This window comes from Pogona vitticeps, chromosome 4, assembly GCF_051106095.1.
Source record: "Pogona vitticeps strain Pit_001003342236 chromosome 4, PviZW2.1, whole genome shotgun sequence".
In the NCBI taxonomy this organism is placed as follows: Eukaryota; Metazoa; Chordata; class Lepidosauria; order Squamata; family Agamidae; genus Pogona; species Pogona vitticeps.
The window spans coordinates 195,145,377-195,157,716 of record NC_135786.1 but is presented as its reverse complement, the minus strand read 5'-3'; the positions used below and the strand labels follow the sequence as shown (position 1 = coordinate 195,157,716).

Here is a 12,340-nt window from a genome sequence, read left to right as displayed (position 1 = left end):
CTGGCTATCTGGACCAATTGAAGCCTGTGCAAAAAAACATTGTACAGAAGGGGATGCACAGCCCTTGTACAACAACCATAGAGAAGATGTCGAGAAAAAAAAGACGTTTTAGGAGTGAGAGAAGTTATTTCGGCATCTGAATCCCAACACAGTTCTCTTCCCCCCCCCCCCCGACTTTCAGCAATAAATCATTCAGGGCTAAGTCTCACGCCTCAGCGAGAGCAGACCCACGGAAAGGCCTGGGATATGCTCCGTCAACGCAAGTCCCCGTGATTCAGATGGTCTCCCCCAGCTCCGTGGGAGGAACAAGAGGCTCTAACCCCAAATATATAACTAGCAACAGGCCGCCCTTTCATGACAGCCCCAATTTGCTGCCTCAGGCGGCTCCCTCCGTGTCAAAGGCCCTTAACCCCAGAGAGGCCAGCACTGCTTCTCCCTCTTTCCCATCTGCGGACACTTCTTCACCGGCTATTCGGCCTCCTCAGGCACGACTACGGCCTGGGCCATTTCTCCCAAAGCGACAAGAGGCCCCTCCACTTCCGCAGATCCAGGCACAGCAGCTGTTGCGGGTAGGGAAGCTCCACCTTCTCTCCCTGGCCCCCGCCTCGATCGATGTTTTCGGCTTGCCGCACGACGGCCTGGCTCCCTCGACCGAGGTTTGATGAGCCCGGACTGGCGCCGCGGCTGCCGAGCTGTCGCTTTGGGGTCAGAACGGGTGGATGCGCGTTTAGCCGCCCGGGCGGGTGGGTTGGCGGCTCCATCTTTGCTCGCACCGAAAGCAGGCTTCGGTGATCCCAGTTAACGGAGGCGGCGGCGGCTCTTGGAGGACGACGACGACGACGCTCCGCTGAACAGGCGCCATGAGCACCGAAGACGAGATCATTCGCATTGCGAAGAAGATGGACAAGATGGTGCAAAAGAAGAACGCGGTGAGAGGAATGAACTTGCACTGGGAGGGGGGAGGGGGGAGGAAAAAAGAGGCGCCCGCGAACCCCCTCGCGCGCTCGCCTTGAACTTCGGCCCAGCCAATCAGGGGCGCCGCGCGCTCAGCTGGGCGCCCGCCTTTTTCATGAAGGAAACAAATGAGGGCTGATGGTGGGGAGAGCGTCGCTCGCGCGCGGCGCGTCTGTTGGGAGGCCTCCGTGGTCCGTCCGCCCCCCCCCCCCACGCGGGCAGGCGCGCGCCAAAGGAAGGAGGCGGGAGGGCGCGGCGCGGGTCGGGGAGGCGCCTCCTTTCCCCTTCACTCACCTGGCCTCTGACGGAGAGTCGTTTATTCCTGTCTTGTGCTCACCTGAGAGCCACCCATGCCACCACGTTCAGAGAGCCTGAGGGAATCCCACGGATTGCATTGATCCGGCCACCAGCCGGATTGTTGTTCTTCCTGGAAGCCGGGTCTCGTGACTTCAGCCAAATAAATATTTACTCGTGACAGCTTAAGGGCCCTTTTGGAGCAGGTTCTTTTGCTCGCCCTCTGTTTTCCAGCTTCTTTGTAAAGTTTAAATAGCGCCTGGTATCCAAAGGGCGACCTTTGCGGGTTTTCTTTTCCACAACCCTCCACTGCCACTTTCTGAGGTTTTTAGTCTCAACGATTAGCGGGTCTTTAACCACTTCTGTAGTAGCCTAAAATATGTGTGTGTGGAGGAGGTATGTGTATGGGCTTTATATCTTAATTTCTTTTTTTCAGAGCTGGAGAATAATTAGACCGTTGTTTCTGACGTGGGGACTTAAGCCTTTCATGAATCTGAACATCTTTTTCTGACATACTGGATATCATATGACAGGATAGTTTTATGTACTATAGACTTGAGACAGAAGTTACTTAAGTAGAGAGTGAAATACTGTACATCCATAATTTAGCAAGTAATTTAACTCACTAGCATCTGCCTTCATCTTAAAAACTGACATTTTAAAGCATCTGTGAATTTTGCCTTTGTGTGCAAGGCAATAGACAAAAAAGTTATCCACACTGACCATAATTTTATTGGGTTCTGTTTTTTAGAAAGTAAGTCAACTAACAGTATTCTGACTATTAAAAGCACAGAACTGAAATAATCCTGAGTGATGAGTTTTAGGGAACATATCTTTAATAATTTTGTAGCAAAGATATAGGGATTCCAGAGCACTTTGTGCAAGGGGTTAAGACTAGCAACGAAGTCAAGATGAATTTTGCTTGATTGAAAGTCTGCTTTTATAGGTACAGTACTGTACATGGAGAAAGAGCTAAGGGTGCAGTGCTAATAAAGCAAGATGGCTGAAGCTGGATGAGTTGATATTAAGCCAGGTGAGGCTGTGCTGATTCCACATCCATCACAACCAAGGGATGTAGGAAGTTATTTGGGATTACCCAGATTTACATTTTGTGCCAGCATACTGTCAATGAGCCTGGGCTGGGAGAGGCTTGAGTCTGGCATAATTCAGCTCTTCCCCTTCTCCACCCCTTATTTGGCTATTCTGCCAGCTGATCCTAGTCAGCTTAACAGCTGTGCCAGCAAATCTGAGATTGGGGGGCGGGGTTGCAAGCAAAAGATAGTTCTGTCCCTTCCAAACCCTTTATAGCTTGTATATCTTTGGTCTTTGATTTCACTTTAAATAAAGTTTGTCTTATTCCATTCAGTTTTGTTAAAATAAGTATTGCAGTCATACATATGGAAATAATAATATTATGGCCAAAATCCCATTTTTGTAAAGTTATATGGTGGAAGCTGATGATGTAGTCAACTGACTCAGGTAACATTTCATTAAAATTAATTAAAAACATCCTCTCTGCTTTAGGTTCTGATGCTCCCTAGCACTCTATTTTGCCCTGAAGGAGTCTTTGATAGATAACATTTGGTACCAAATCACTGCCATCATTTCCAACCCTGGCAACAGTGACCAGGGGATAATTTATAATTTTGAAAGGCTTCTGCCCTCCTATCCCAAGGCTCCCAAAGATTTCTCCAGTGCAAAAGGAAGCCCAAGGAAACTTTGGAACCTAAAGTTGGGGAGAAGCTTTTAATTAGTTTTTGGTAAATGTTACTGATGCCAGCTGATTATGTCATTAGCTTCCACTGCATAACTTTATGCGAACAGGAATTTGCCCATTGAGACTTTCTACTACATTTTCTAGTATTATTCATATTCCATTATTAGTATTGTTCATACTAAAGTAATATTAGTAGTCAAAATCACTGGGGGAGTGTAAGATTCTGTTTAAATGGACATAAAGATTGCTATAAGGATTCATTTGAAAAATATTCAGCATGAATAACCTCAGAACAAAGCTAAGGAGTTTTGGTAGTTATGCTAGCTACAATCCCACAATTTCATGTCTTCTCCAAACCCATGTCTAATTTTATGCTAATTTTGAGCCACAAATTATGTTTTTACAAATGTTGTAGACAAAAATCTTAAAATGGGAGAAGAGATGCTCTTTTTTTGAAACTTTATGTCATTTTCATGCTGGAGTGGGGCAGATGCTTGCAGGTTGTGATAGGTTATATGCAACATTCCCTCTAATTCTCTGGAGTTCTGTGGGGAGACTCCACCCCCTGCATGCAGGGTTCCAGCCACAAATGGAAGCAAATTGGTGGATACACTTGTTGGGCTTCGCACACCTGATGCAGAGGCATGCTTCTGTGCAGCTTCGAGGAAATGTATAGCATACAAGTAGCATGAATCTTTGGTAGTGGTTTAAAGTGCATTTGATAGCGATGATTAACTGTGAACTCCTATTGTAATACTGTCTTGCGGAACCTGGAGTTTGTAGCCCAAGTCAAGCCCCAGACCTGTACACATTTTGGACAAGTGTGGAGGAGATAAACAATGTGGGAGAAATTGTTGTTTTCCTCCTTAGTTTTTGGGTTATCTCTACATTGTTTCCCCAAAAATTAGACCTAGCCTGAAAATAAGCCTTAGTGTTATTTTTCAGGATGCTTCTAATATAAGCCCTACCCCAAAAATAAGACCCAGTTAAGTGAAATCCTGCCCTCCACCATTGATTGTGCAGCAACCAGAAGATGACATGACTAGCAATAGTGTTCAGGCCTTAGTATTTATTTATTTTTAAATACTGGCTTATTTTTAGTACATTTGATTGCTCATTTAAAAAGGGACAAAGCAGAGAAAACTGATGCATACACTGATGGCAGAAGTATGAATGGGAATACCATCCTTCTGTATTTACGCTTTGGATCAATGTTGGAGCTGGTATAGCCCAACCAAGAACCAAAAGTTCTGAAAACTCACTCCTGAAGAAGGCCACACCTGAAATGTGTCGAGCCTAAGCTTTTAGATAGGAACAAAGTCTGCTTTGCCAATATTTTTATACATCTTGAGACTTAGTCTCTCATTTATAAAGGTAACACACAACTACACAGAAGCCTTGGTCCATTTCTTCTTGATAATTCAGTGGTGGCTCTGCTTCCCTTTGCCTAGCTTTGGGGGAACTGAGCCTGCTCTCTTCAGGGTTAATGCAAAGATGTTTCTCCTCTAAGAAGATCCTATGCCCTGTACGTTAATTAAACAGATGTTAGAGTACAAAGCAGCATCTTCTTGATCTAAGTCAGTTTCAACTTTACAGCATAGAACACACGGAAACATACCATATATACAGTGGTGCCTCGCTTAACGGGTGCCCCGTTTAACGAAGAATCCGCATACCGATGCAGATTTTGCGATCGCAAAAGCGATCGTATTACGATGTTACCTATGGGGAAAAATCGCTTTGCGATTTTTCCCCATAGGCACCATTTTCCCCCAGCTGACTGGCGGGGGCATCAGAAGGACCGCGGGAGAGGGCTCCCCCTGCGGTCCTTCTCAAGCTCCCGCCGGTCAGCTGGGGGAAAATGCAGGTGGGAGCTTGAGTGGGGAGACCTCTTCCTCCGAGGAGGCGGCGGCGGCCGCTCATCCGAAGGCCGGGCTCGCTCCTCCCGGGCCGTGGAGGGGGAAGGGGGAAGAAAAAGAGACCCGGCGCGGCCGGGCGCTTGGCTCCGCCTCCCCCTTCACCTCCTCCTCTTCCAGCCGGCAGCCGGCTGCCTTGTTGCTTCCCGGGCCGTGGAGGGGGAAGGGGGGAGAAAAAGACCCAGCACTGCCGGGTGCTTGGCTCCTCCTCCCCCTTCACCTCCTCCTCTTCCAGCCAGCAGCCGGCTGCCTTGTTGCTTCCCGGGCCGTGGAGGGAGAAGGGGGAAGAAAAAGAGACCCGGCGCGGCCGGGCGCTTGGCTCCTCCTCCCCCTTCACCTCCTCCTCTTCCAACCGGCAGCCGGCTGCCTTGTTGCTTCCCGGGCCGTGGAGGGGGAAGGGGGAAGAAAAAGCGACCTGGCGCGGCCGGGCGCTTGGCTCCGCCTCCCCCTTCACCTCCTCCTCTTCCAGCTGGCAGCCGGCTGCCTTGTTGCTTCCCGGGCCGTGGAGGGGGAAGGGGGAAGAAAAAGAGACCCAGCACTGCCGGGCGCTTGGCTCCTCCTCCTCCTCCCCCTTCACCTCCTCCTCTTCCTCTTCAAGCCGGCAACCGGCCGGCTTGTTCCTCCCAGGGCGGCAGCGGCGGCGGCAGGGAAAGGGAAAGGGCCTGGCGCTTGGCTCCCCCTCTCCTGCTTCTGGCTACTTTTGAAACACCCGCCGGCCAGCTGGGGGGAAATGCCAGCTGATCGGCGGTTCCAAAATGGCGGCCCACTATTTTCTGGAGATTCCTCGCTTACCGAGGCGGCGAAAATGGCCGCCCCTATGGAGGATCCTCGCTGAACGGTGAGTTTTTGCCGCATAGGAACGAATTAAACAGGGTTTGATTCGTTCCTATGGGGTTTTTCTTTCCGTTTAGCGATGTTTTCGTACAGCGACGTTAATCTTGGAACGGATTAACGTCGCTGTGCGGGGCACCACTGTACTTAGAATAGTCTCTACTTCCCCCTTGTGGCCATTTCTGGTAATACACCTTGGAGACGTGCATTTTGGGGGGGGGGTCATCTATTATTTTGAGGCAGTGGATAACTAACCATAGTTATTGATCCTTTAGCAAACCCCAGAAAGTGAAATGCATCTTGTTATGGTTATATAAATAATTGAAGATCAAGACTGACTGGTCAAGTTTATGTTTAGGGGCAGGGGGAACAACCTTATTTCTTATGTGAAGGACAAAGTGCATATTTGGTCTTTTATAATGTATTTTTACAGGCTGGGGCTCTTGATTTACTCAAGGAACTCAAGAATATGCCCATGACTCTGGAGTTGCTGCAGGTATGTGTTTTAAATTTTTCAGTAATTTTTAATATAAACTTTATTGTATCATAAATATAGAAAAACAGTGTCTAACACCAATAAGATATTTTGGTGCCTGGCAAAAGAAAAGAAAAACTCTTATGATGACAGTTGTAACTACTGGATAGCCAAATGGCTTAGGTCATGCTTTCCATCAGTATTCCTCAGATGTTGTCCTTGCAATTTTTTTTTATTTCTCCAACTGTTTAATTTATTTTCAGATTGTTTTTTTCTTATATTGAGCCTTTGTTTCTGTTGTTTTCAAAATATTCTCCATTTTCACTGCCTTAAGTGATTTCTCTCTAATTGTACTGATATAATCATTTAGGCTTCTTTTTTCCTCCTCTACTGCCTGCTGTATTTGCAGTAATCTACGGCCTCCAATTTTTCATGGTAAATATAATCTGTCCACATCACTTTTTGGATGCAGTATGTGATGCATGTTCATTAGTTTCCATGTTTTTCTGAAATGAATGGGGCCTCTAGATAAGCCCATCTTGACAGCTTTATCTATGCAAATACAGTCATGTGAAAAAGTGTACCCTCTTTGAATTCTATGGTTTTACCATAGTTAGTGGCTAAGTTTTTATTTTCAGCTATGAGAATTTGCAAAATGCTATAGCAAGATTTTATATTATACTACATATTTATTTTATGTATTTTATCTTTGTATAATTGGGTCTGTTATCACATAATAAAACTTATAAACTTATAATTATGGTTTTACATATCAGGACATCATAGAAATCATCTGGTCCTTAGCAGGTCTGAAAATTAGGTAGATACAACCTCAGATGAACAACAACACGACATATTACACATACGTGAAAAACTAAGGAAACCTTTCAGTAGCTTAGCAGCTATAACTTAAAGCAATCATTTCTGTATGACATTATCAGTCTCTCATATTGTGAAGGAATTTTGGGCCATTCTTCTTTACAACGTTGGTTCAGTTCATTGAGGTTTCTGGGTATTGCTTTATGCATAGCTCTTGTAAGGTCCCGACACAGCATTTCAGTCGGGTTGAGGTCTGGACTCTGACTGGGCCAATCCAACACCTTGAATCTTTTCTTTTTCAGCCATTCTGTTGTAGATTTGCCAGTTTGCATGGGATCATTGTCCTACTAATCTGCACTGACATTTCAGTGGGTCTCGTCTAGATAAGACTAGCATTGGATTCAGCCCATGCTTTGTCCTGTTGTAAGGGTTGCATATATGATGTTTTGTTTTGCACTGTAGATGGCAGTTTGTTGTTTAGTCAAGTCGTGTCCGACTCTTCGTGACCCCATTGACCACAGCACATCAGGCCCTCCGGTCTTCCACTCCCTCTCGGAGTTGGATCAAATTCATGTTGGTAGCTTTGATGACACTGTCCAACCATCTCATCCTCTGTCGTCCCCTTCTCCTCTTGCCTTCACACTTTCCCAACATCAGGGTCTTTTCCAGGGAGTCTTCTCTTCTCGTGAGATGGCCAAAGTACTGGAGCCTCAGCTTCAGGATCTGTCCTTCCAGTGAGCACTCAGGGTTGATTTCCTTCAGAATGGATTGGTTTGTTCTCTTTCCAGTCCAGGGGACTTGAGTCTCCTCCAGCACCACAGTTCAAAAGCATCAATTCTTCGCCAGTCAGCCTTCTTCATGATCCAGCTCTCACTTCCATTCATCACTACTGGAAAAACCATAGCTTTGTCTATGCAGATCCTTGTCGGCAAGGTGATGTCTCTGCTTTTAAAGATGCTGTCTAGGTTTGTCATCGCTCCTCCTCACTTTCTGCCATCAGAGAGGTATCATCTGCATATCTGAGGTTGTTGATATTTCTTCCGGCAATCTCAATTCCGGTTTGGGTTTCCTCCAGTTCTGCCTTTCACATGATGTATTCTGCATATGTTAAATAAGCAGGGAGACAATATACAGCCTTGGTGTACTCCTTTCCCAATTTTGAACCAATCAGTTGTTCCATATCTCGTTCCAGCTGTTGCTTCCTGTCCCACATATACAGTGGTACCTTGACTTATGAACTTAATCCGTATTGGAATGGTGTTAGTAAGTCGAAATGTTCGTAGGTCAAAGCACCATTTCCCATTGAAATGCATGGGAACGAGATTAATCCATTCCAGCATTTCAAAAAAACATACCAAAAATAAAAATAAACAGAGCAAGTCCCACACTGGGACTTAATAAATAAATAATAAAATCCAAAAACAACACAGCACAGAAACATAACCCCCCCCCAGTCCAAACCCACCCTCCAAAACCTACCCAGAACAGTTTTTTTAAAAGGAAAAAGCAGCACCTTACCAATCCGAAGCCTCCTCAGCCTCCCGGGCTTCCACTGCTGCTGTGACCGCCGCTGGCGGAGGCTTGAGCCTGGCCAGGGTGCTTCAGCCGCTCACCTCCCAGCTCGCCTTCCACTTGCTTCTTGCCACCCTCCGTGGGCCGATGGCAGGAAATTCCATTGGTGGATGGTGGCAAGGAGTGAGCAGGAGGTGAGTTGGGAGGCGAGCAGCTAAAGAAACCTGACCAGCTCAAGCCTCCCTGCACTGGGTGATCGCTGCCTCCACTGCGGCCGGTGGCGAACAGCTGAAGAAACACAGCCAACTCAAGCCTCCTGGTGCTGGGCGACTTGCTAACGGCTGAAGAATCCCGGTCAGCTCAAGCCTCCCGGCGCTGGGCTACTGTTGCCTCTGCCGCCCCCGCCACTGCGGTCAGAGCACGCAGGAGGCTCAAGCCTCCTGATTCTGGGTCACCTCTGCCTCTGCTGTGCCCACCAGAGCACCCAGGAGGCTCAAGCCTCCTAGCTCTGGGCTACCTCCACCACATCCCTTTCCCTAACTATTGGGGCGAAAGAGCTACAAAGAAGCAGCCTTTTCGCCACCAACAGTTAGTAAATTCAAATTTCCCGCCCTTTCCCCCTGCCTTTTTGTGTTTGTAAGTGGAAGCTCCATTCGCAAGTCGAAGCAAAATTTTGCGAATGGAGCAGATAGTAAGTTGAAATGTTCATAGGTAGGGACGTTTGTAAGTCGAGATTCCACTCTAGATTTCTCAGGAGACAAATAAGGTGGTCAGGCACTCCCATTTCTTTAAGAACTTGCCATAGTTTGTCGTGGTTGACACAGTCAAAGGCTTTTTCGTGGTCAATGAAGCAGAAGTAAATATTTTTCTGGAACTCTCTGGCTTTCTCCACAATCCAGCGCATGCTAGCAGTTAGGTCTCTAGTTCCTCTGCCCCTTCGGAATCCAGTTTGTACTTCTGGGAGTTCTCAGTCCACATACTGCTGAAGCCTACCTTGCAGGGTTTTGAGCATAACCTTGCTAGCGTGGGAAATGAGTGCAATTGTACGGTAGTTGGAGAATTCTTTGGCACTGCCCTTCTTTGGGATTGGGATGTAGACTGATCTTTTCCAGTCCTCTGGCCACTGCTGAGTTTTCCAAACATGCTGGTATATTGAGTGTAGCACCTTAATTAACAGTGTCATCTTCTAAGATTTTAAATAGTTCAACTGGAGTGTCATCACCTCCACTGGCCCTGTTGTTAGCCATGCTTTCTAAGGCCCACTTGACTTCAATCTCCAGGATGTCTGGCTCAAGGTCAGCAACCACACTATCTGGGATGTCTGGGACATCCAGATCTTTCTGGTATAGTTCCTCTGTGTATTCTTGCCACCTCTTTTTGATGTCTTCTGCTTCTGTGAGGTCTCTCCCATTTTTGTCCTTTATCATGTCCATCTTTGCACAAAATGTTCCTTTCATATCTCCATTTTTCTTGAACAGATCTCTGGTTTTTCCCATTTTATTATTTTCCTCTGTTTCTTTGCACTGTTCATTTAAGAAGGCCCTCTTGTCTCTCCTTGCGATTCTTTGGAAGTCTGCATTCAGTAGATGGCAGTAGCAGTCTGTTCTGCTTTATTGTAAAGTCTTATTAATGACATTTCAGTTTTGACAACTTTCTAATAAAATAAATAGTGGTAGGCTTATGTTTTGTTTCCTTCATTTCCTTCCATACTAATATCCTAGTTTTTTTGGAGCAGCCAGCTAGAATCAATTTAGTTAAGCAGCTCCACATGTAATATTCAAAAATTGAAAGTATTAAAATATTCTCACTTTAGAAAAGTTTATTTATAACTGCCGCAATATTCATCTCATTTGTTCAGAGGACATGGCCTTCTCATGGCATCGCTAAAAACCTGGACCTTATGACACTTTAATCTTTCTGTGTCAGAGGGTACATTCTGAAAGCTGTATACAAATAATGAAATAGTATTAAAGGCTTTATTGTATTCATTAGTTTAGAAGTGGATTATTATACATATCTCATAGGTACAGTGGTGCCCCACTTGACGATTATCTCATTTGCGATCACAAAATGAGGTTTGTGTGGGATTTTTTGTTTAATGGCGATCGGTTCCCTGCTTTGGGAACCAATTTTTTGCTTAACGACGATCAAAACAGCTGATCGTCGGGTTTTCAGAATGGCTGCCCACTGTGCAAAATGGCTCCCCGCTGTGTTTTAGGATGGATTCCTCGCTATACAGGCACTGGAAACTGGCCGCCCTATGGAGGATCTTTGCTAGACGCTGAGGTATTTCGCCCATTGGAAAGCATTGAACCGGTTTTCAATGCATTTCAATTGGTTTTTTACTTTCGCTTGACAATTATTTCATTCTACAGCGATTTTGCTGGAATGGATTATCCTCGTCAAGCGAGGCACCACTGCATCTGAAAACTTTGTAATGAGTGACGTAGATTTACTTTTGCACCGAAGATGGACTTTCTCTTTGTATTTTATGTATTTTGCTTAAGTAAACAATTTTTTATATATTCATATATTTTGTGGCATTATTTTTGTTCAAGTAATAACAAGACTAAAGGTTTACATATGTATCTTCCAGGTGTAAACTGTTGTCAGTTGTTACTATTTTATTAAACAATTAGAGTCTCAGCTTAGAAGATAAAATAAGTATGTAATAGGACACATTTTCATTGTATTTACCTAGGCAGTAAACTAAGCTTGTTGTGTAGAATTGTGTTGAAGCATACATCTGCTGAAGTGGCAGCTGTAATAATTAAGATAGTTTGTTAAGAAGTTCTAATTAAGAAGTATATTGTGGATACTATTGTATAACTGAAATAGGGATTTATTTAGAATTACCAGCTAAATGAGAACTTTCCAGTAGTTTCAGATTTAGTGATCAGCTTCTGATTTCAGAAACAAGAATCTTAAAACAGATTCATCTGTAATGAATTCTTTGTCTTTGCAGTAGATCAAATTATTTTGAACTGATTGCCTTCAACATTCAAGAGCATAGAGGCAAAATATGTACATCTGCTTACGTTAATAGCATGTTTGCTACTCAGCTAACTAGTTCTCAAATAGGTTTTAAAATACAGGTGAATCAGAGGAAAACTGTAGAGGCAAAGGTGACTTTCCTGGATCTCAATACAGTGGTGCCTCGCTTAACGAGCGCCCCGTACAGCGATGAATTCGCATAGCGATCCCTTTTCCGGGATCGCTAATTCGAAGGCATCGCGTTGGCCCCAATGGGCGAAATTCGCATAGCGAAGATCGGTAAGCGTTTCGCTTACTGACCTTCGCTTTGCGACCCGCGGATCAGCTGTTCAGTGGGTCCAAAATGGCCGCCGGAACAGCCGAAAGGGCCGGGCGCAGGGTTTTCGCGCCCTTGGTAAGCAAGGGGAGGACGCGAAAACGCTGCTGGAACAGCTGAAATGGCTGCGCGCAGCGTTTTCGCGCCCTCCCCTCACCAAGGGAGCGAAAACGCTGTGCCCGGCCCTTTCGGCTGTTCCGGCGGCCATTTTGAAGCCGCTGAACAGCTGATCCGCGGTCTCGCTGCGGCCGAAATGGCCGCGCGCAGCGTTTTTGCGCCCTCCCCTCGCTTACTGAGGGCGCGAAAATGGCTGCCGGACCCGGAAAACATCGCTGTACGGTGAGTTTTCTGCCAATTTGGAACGCATTAAACGATGTTTAATGCATTCCAATGGCTTTTTTTGATCCGTACAGCGATGTTTTCATATAGCGAAGGTTAATCCGGAATGGATTAACCTCGCTATGCGAGGCACCACTGTATTAATAACATCAGGTTAAGTAACTCCTTGTGCA

At 45.7% G+C, this 12,340-nt stretch overlaps 1 protein-coding gene across 3 annotated transcripts in view; it reads left to right on the top strand.

Annotated features, from left to right (window-relative positions):
* The first annotated feature begins 689 nt into the window (after positions 1–689).
* Positions 690–12,340, top strand: part of TCEA1 (transcription elongation factor A1) — a 38,794-nt gene continuing 27,143 nt past the window's right edge. The window contains exons 1-3 of one of the 3 annotated variants that reach the window (XM_078393748.1): positions 727–929; positions 6,146–6,208; positions 6,597–6,622. In XM_078393748.1, the coding sequence (XP_078249874.1) occupies positions 6,620–6,622 (3 nt within the window). In that variant the 5' untranslated portion in view covers positions 727–929; positions 6,146–6,208; positions 6,597–6,619. Of the gene's footprint in view, positions 930–1,623; positions 1,645–6,145; positions 6,209–6,596; positions 6,623–12,340 lie in introns of those variants that run through there. The other 2 variants (XM_020795956.3, XM_078393747.1) reach the window with 2 other exon arrangements.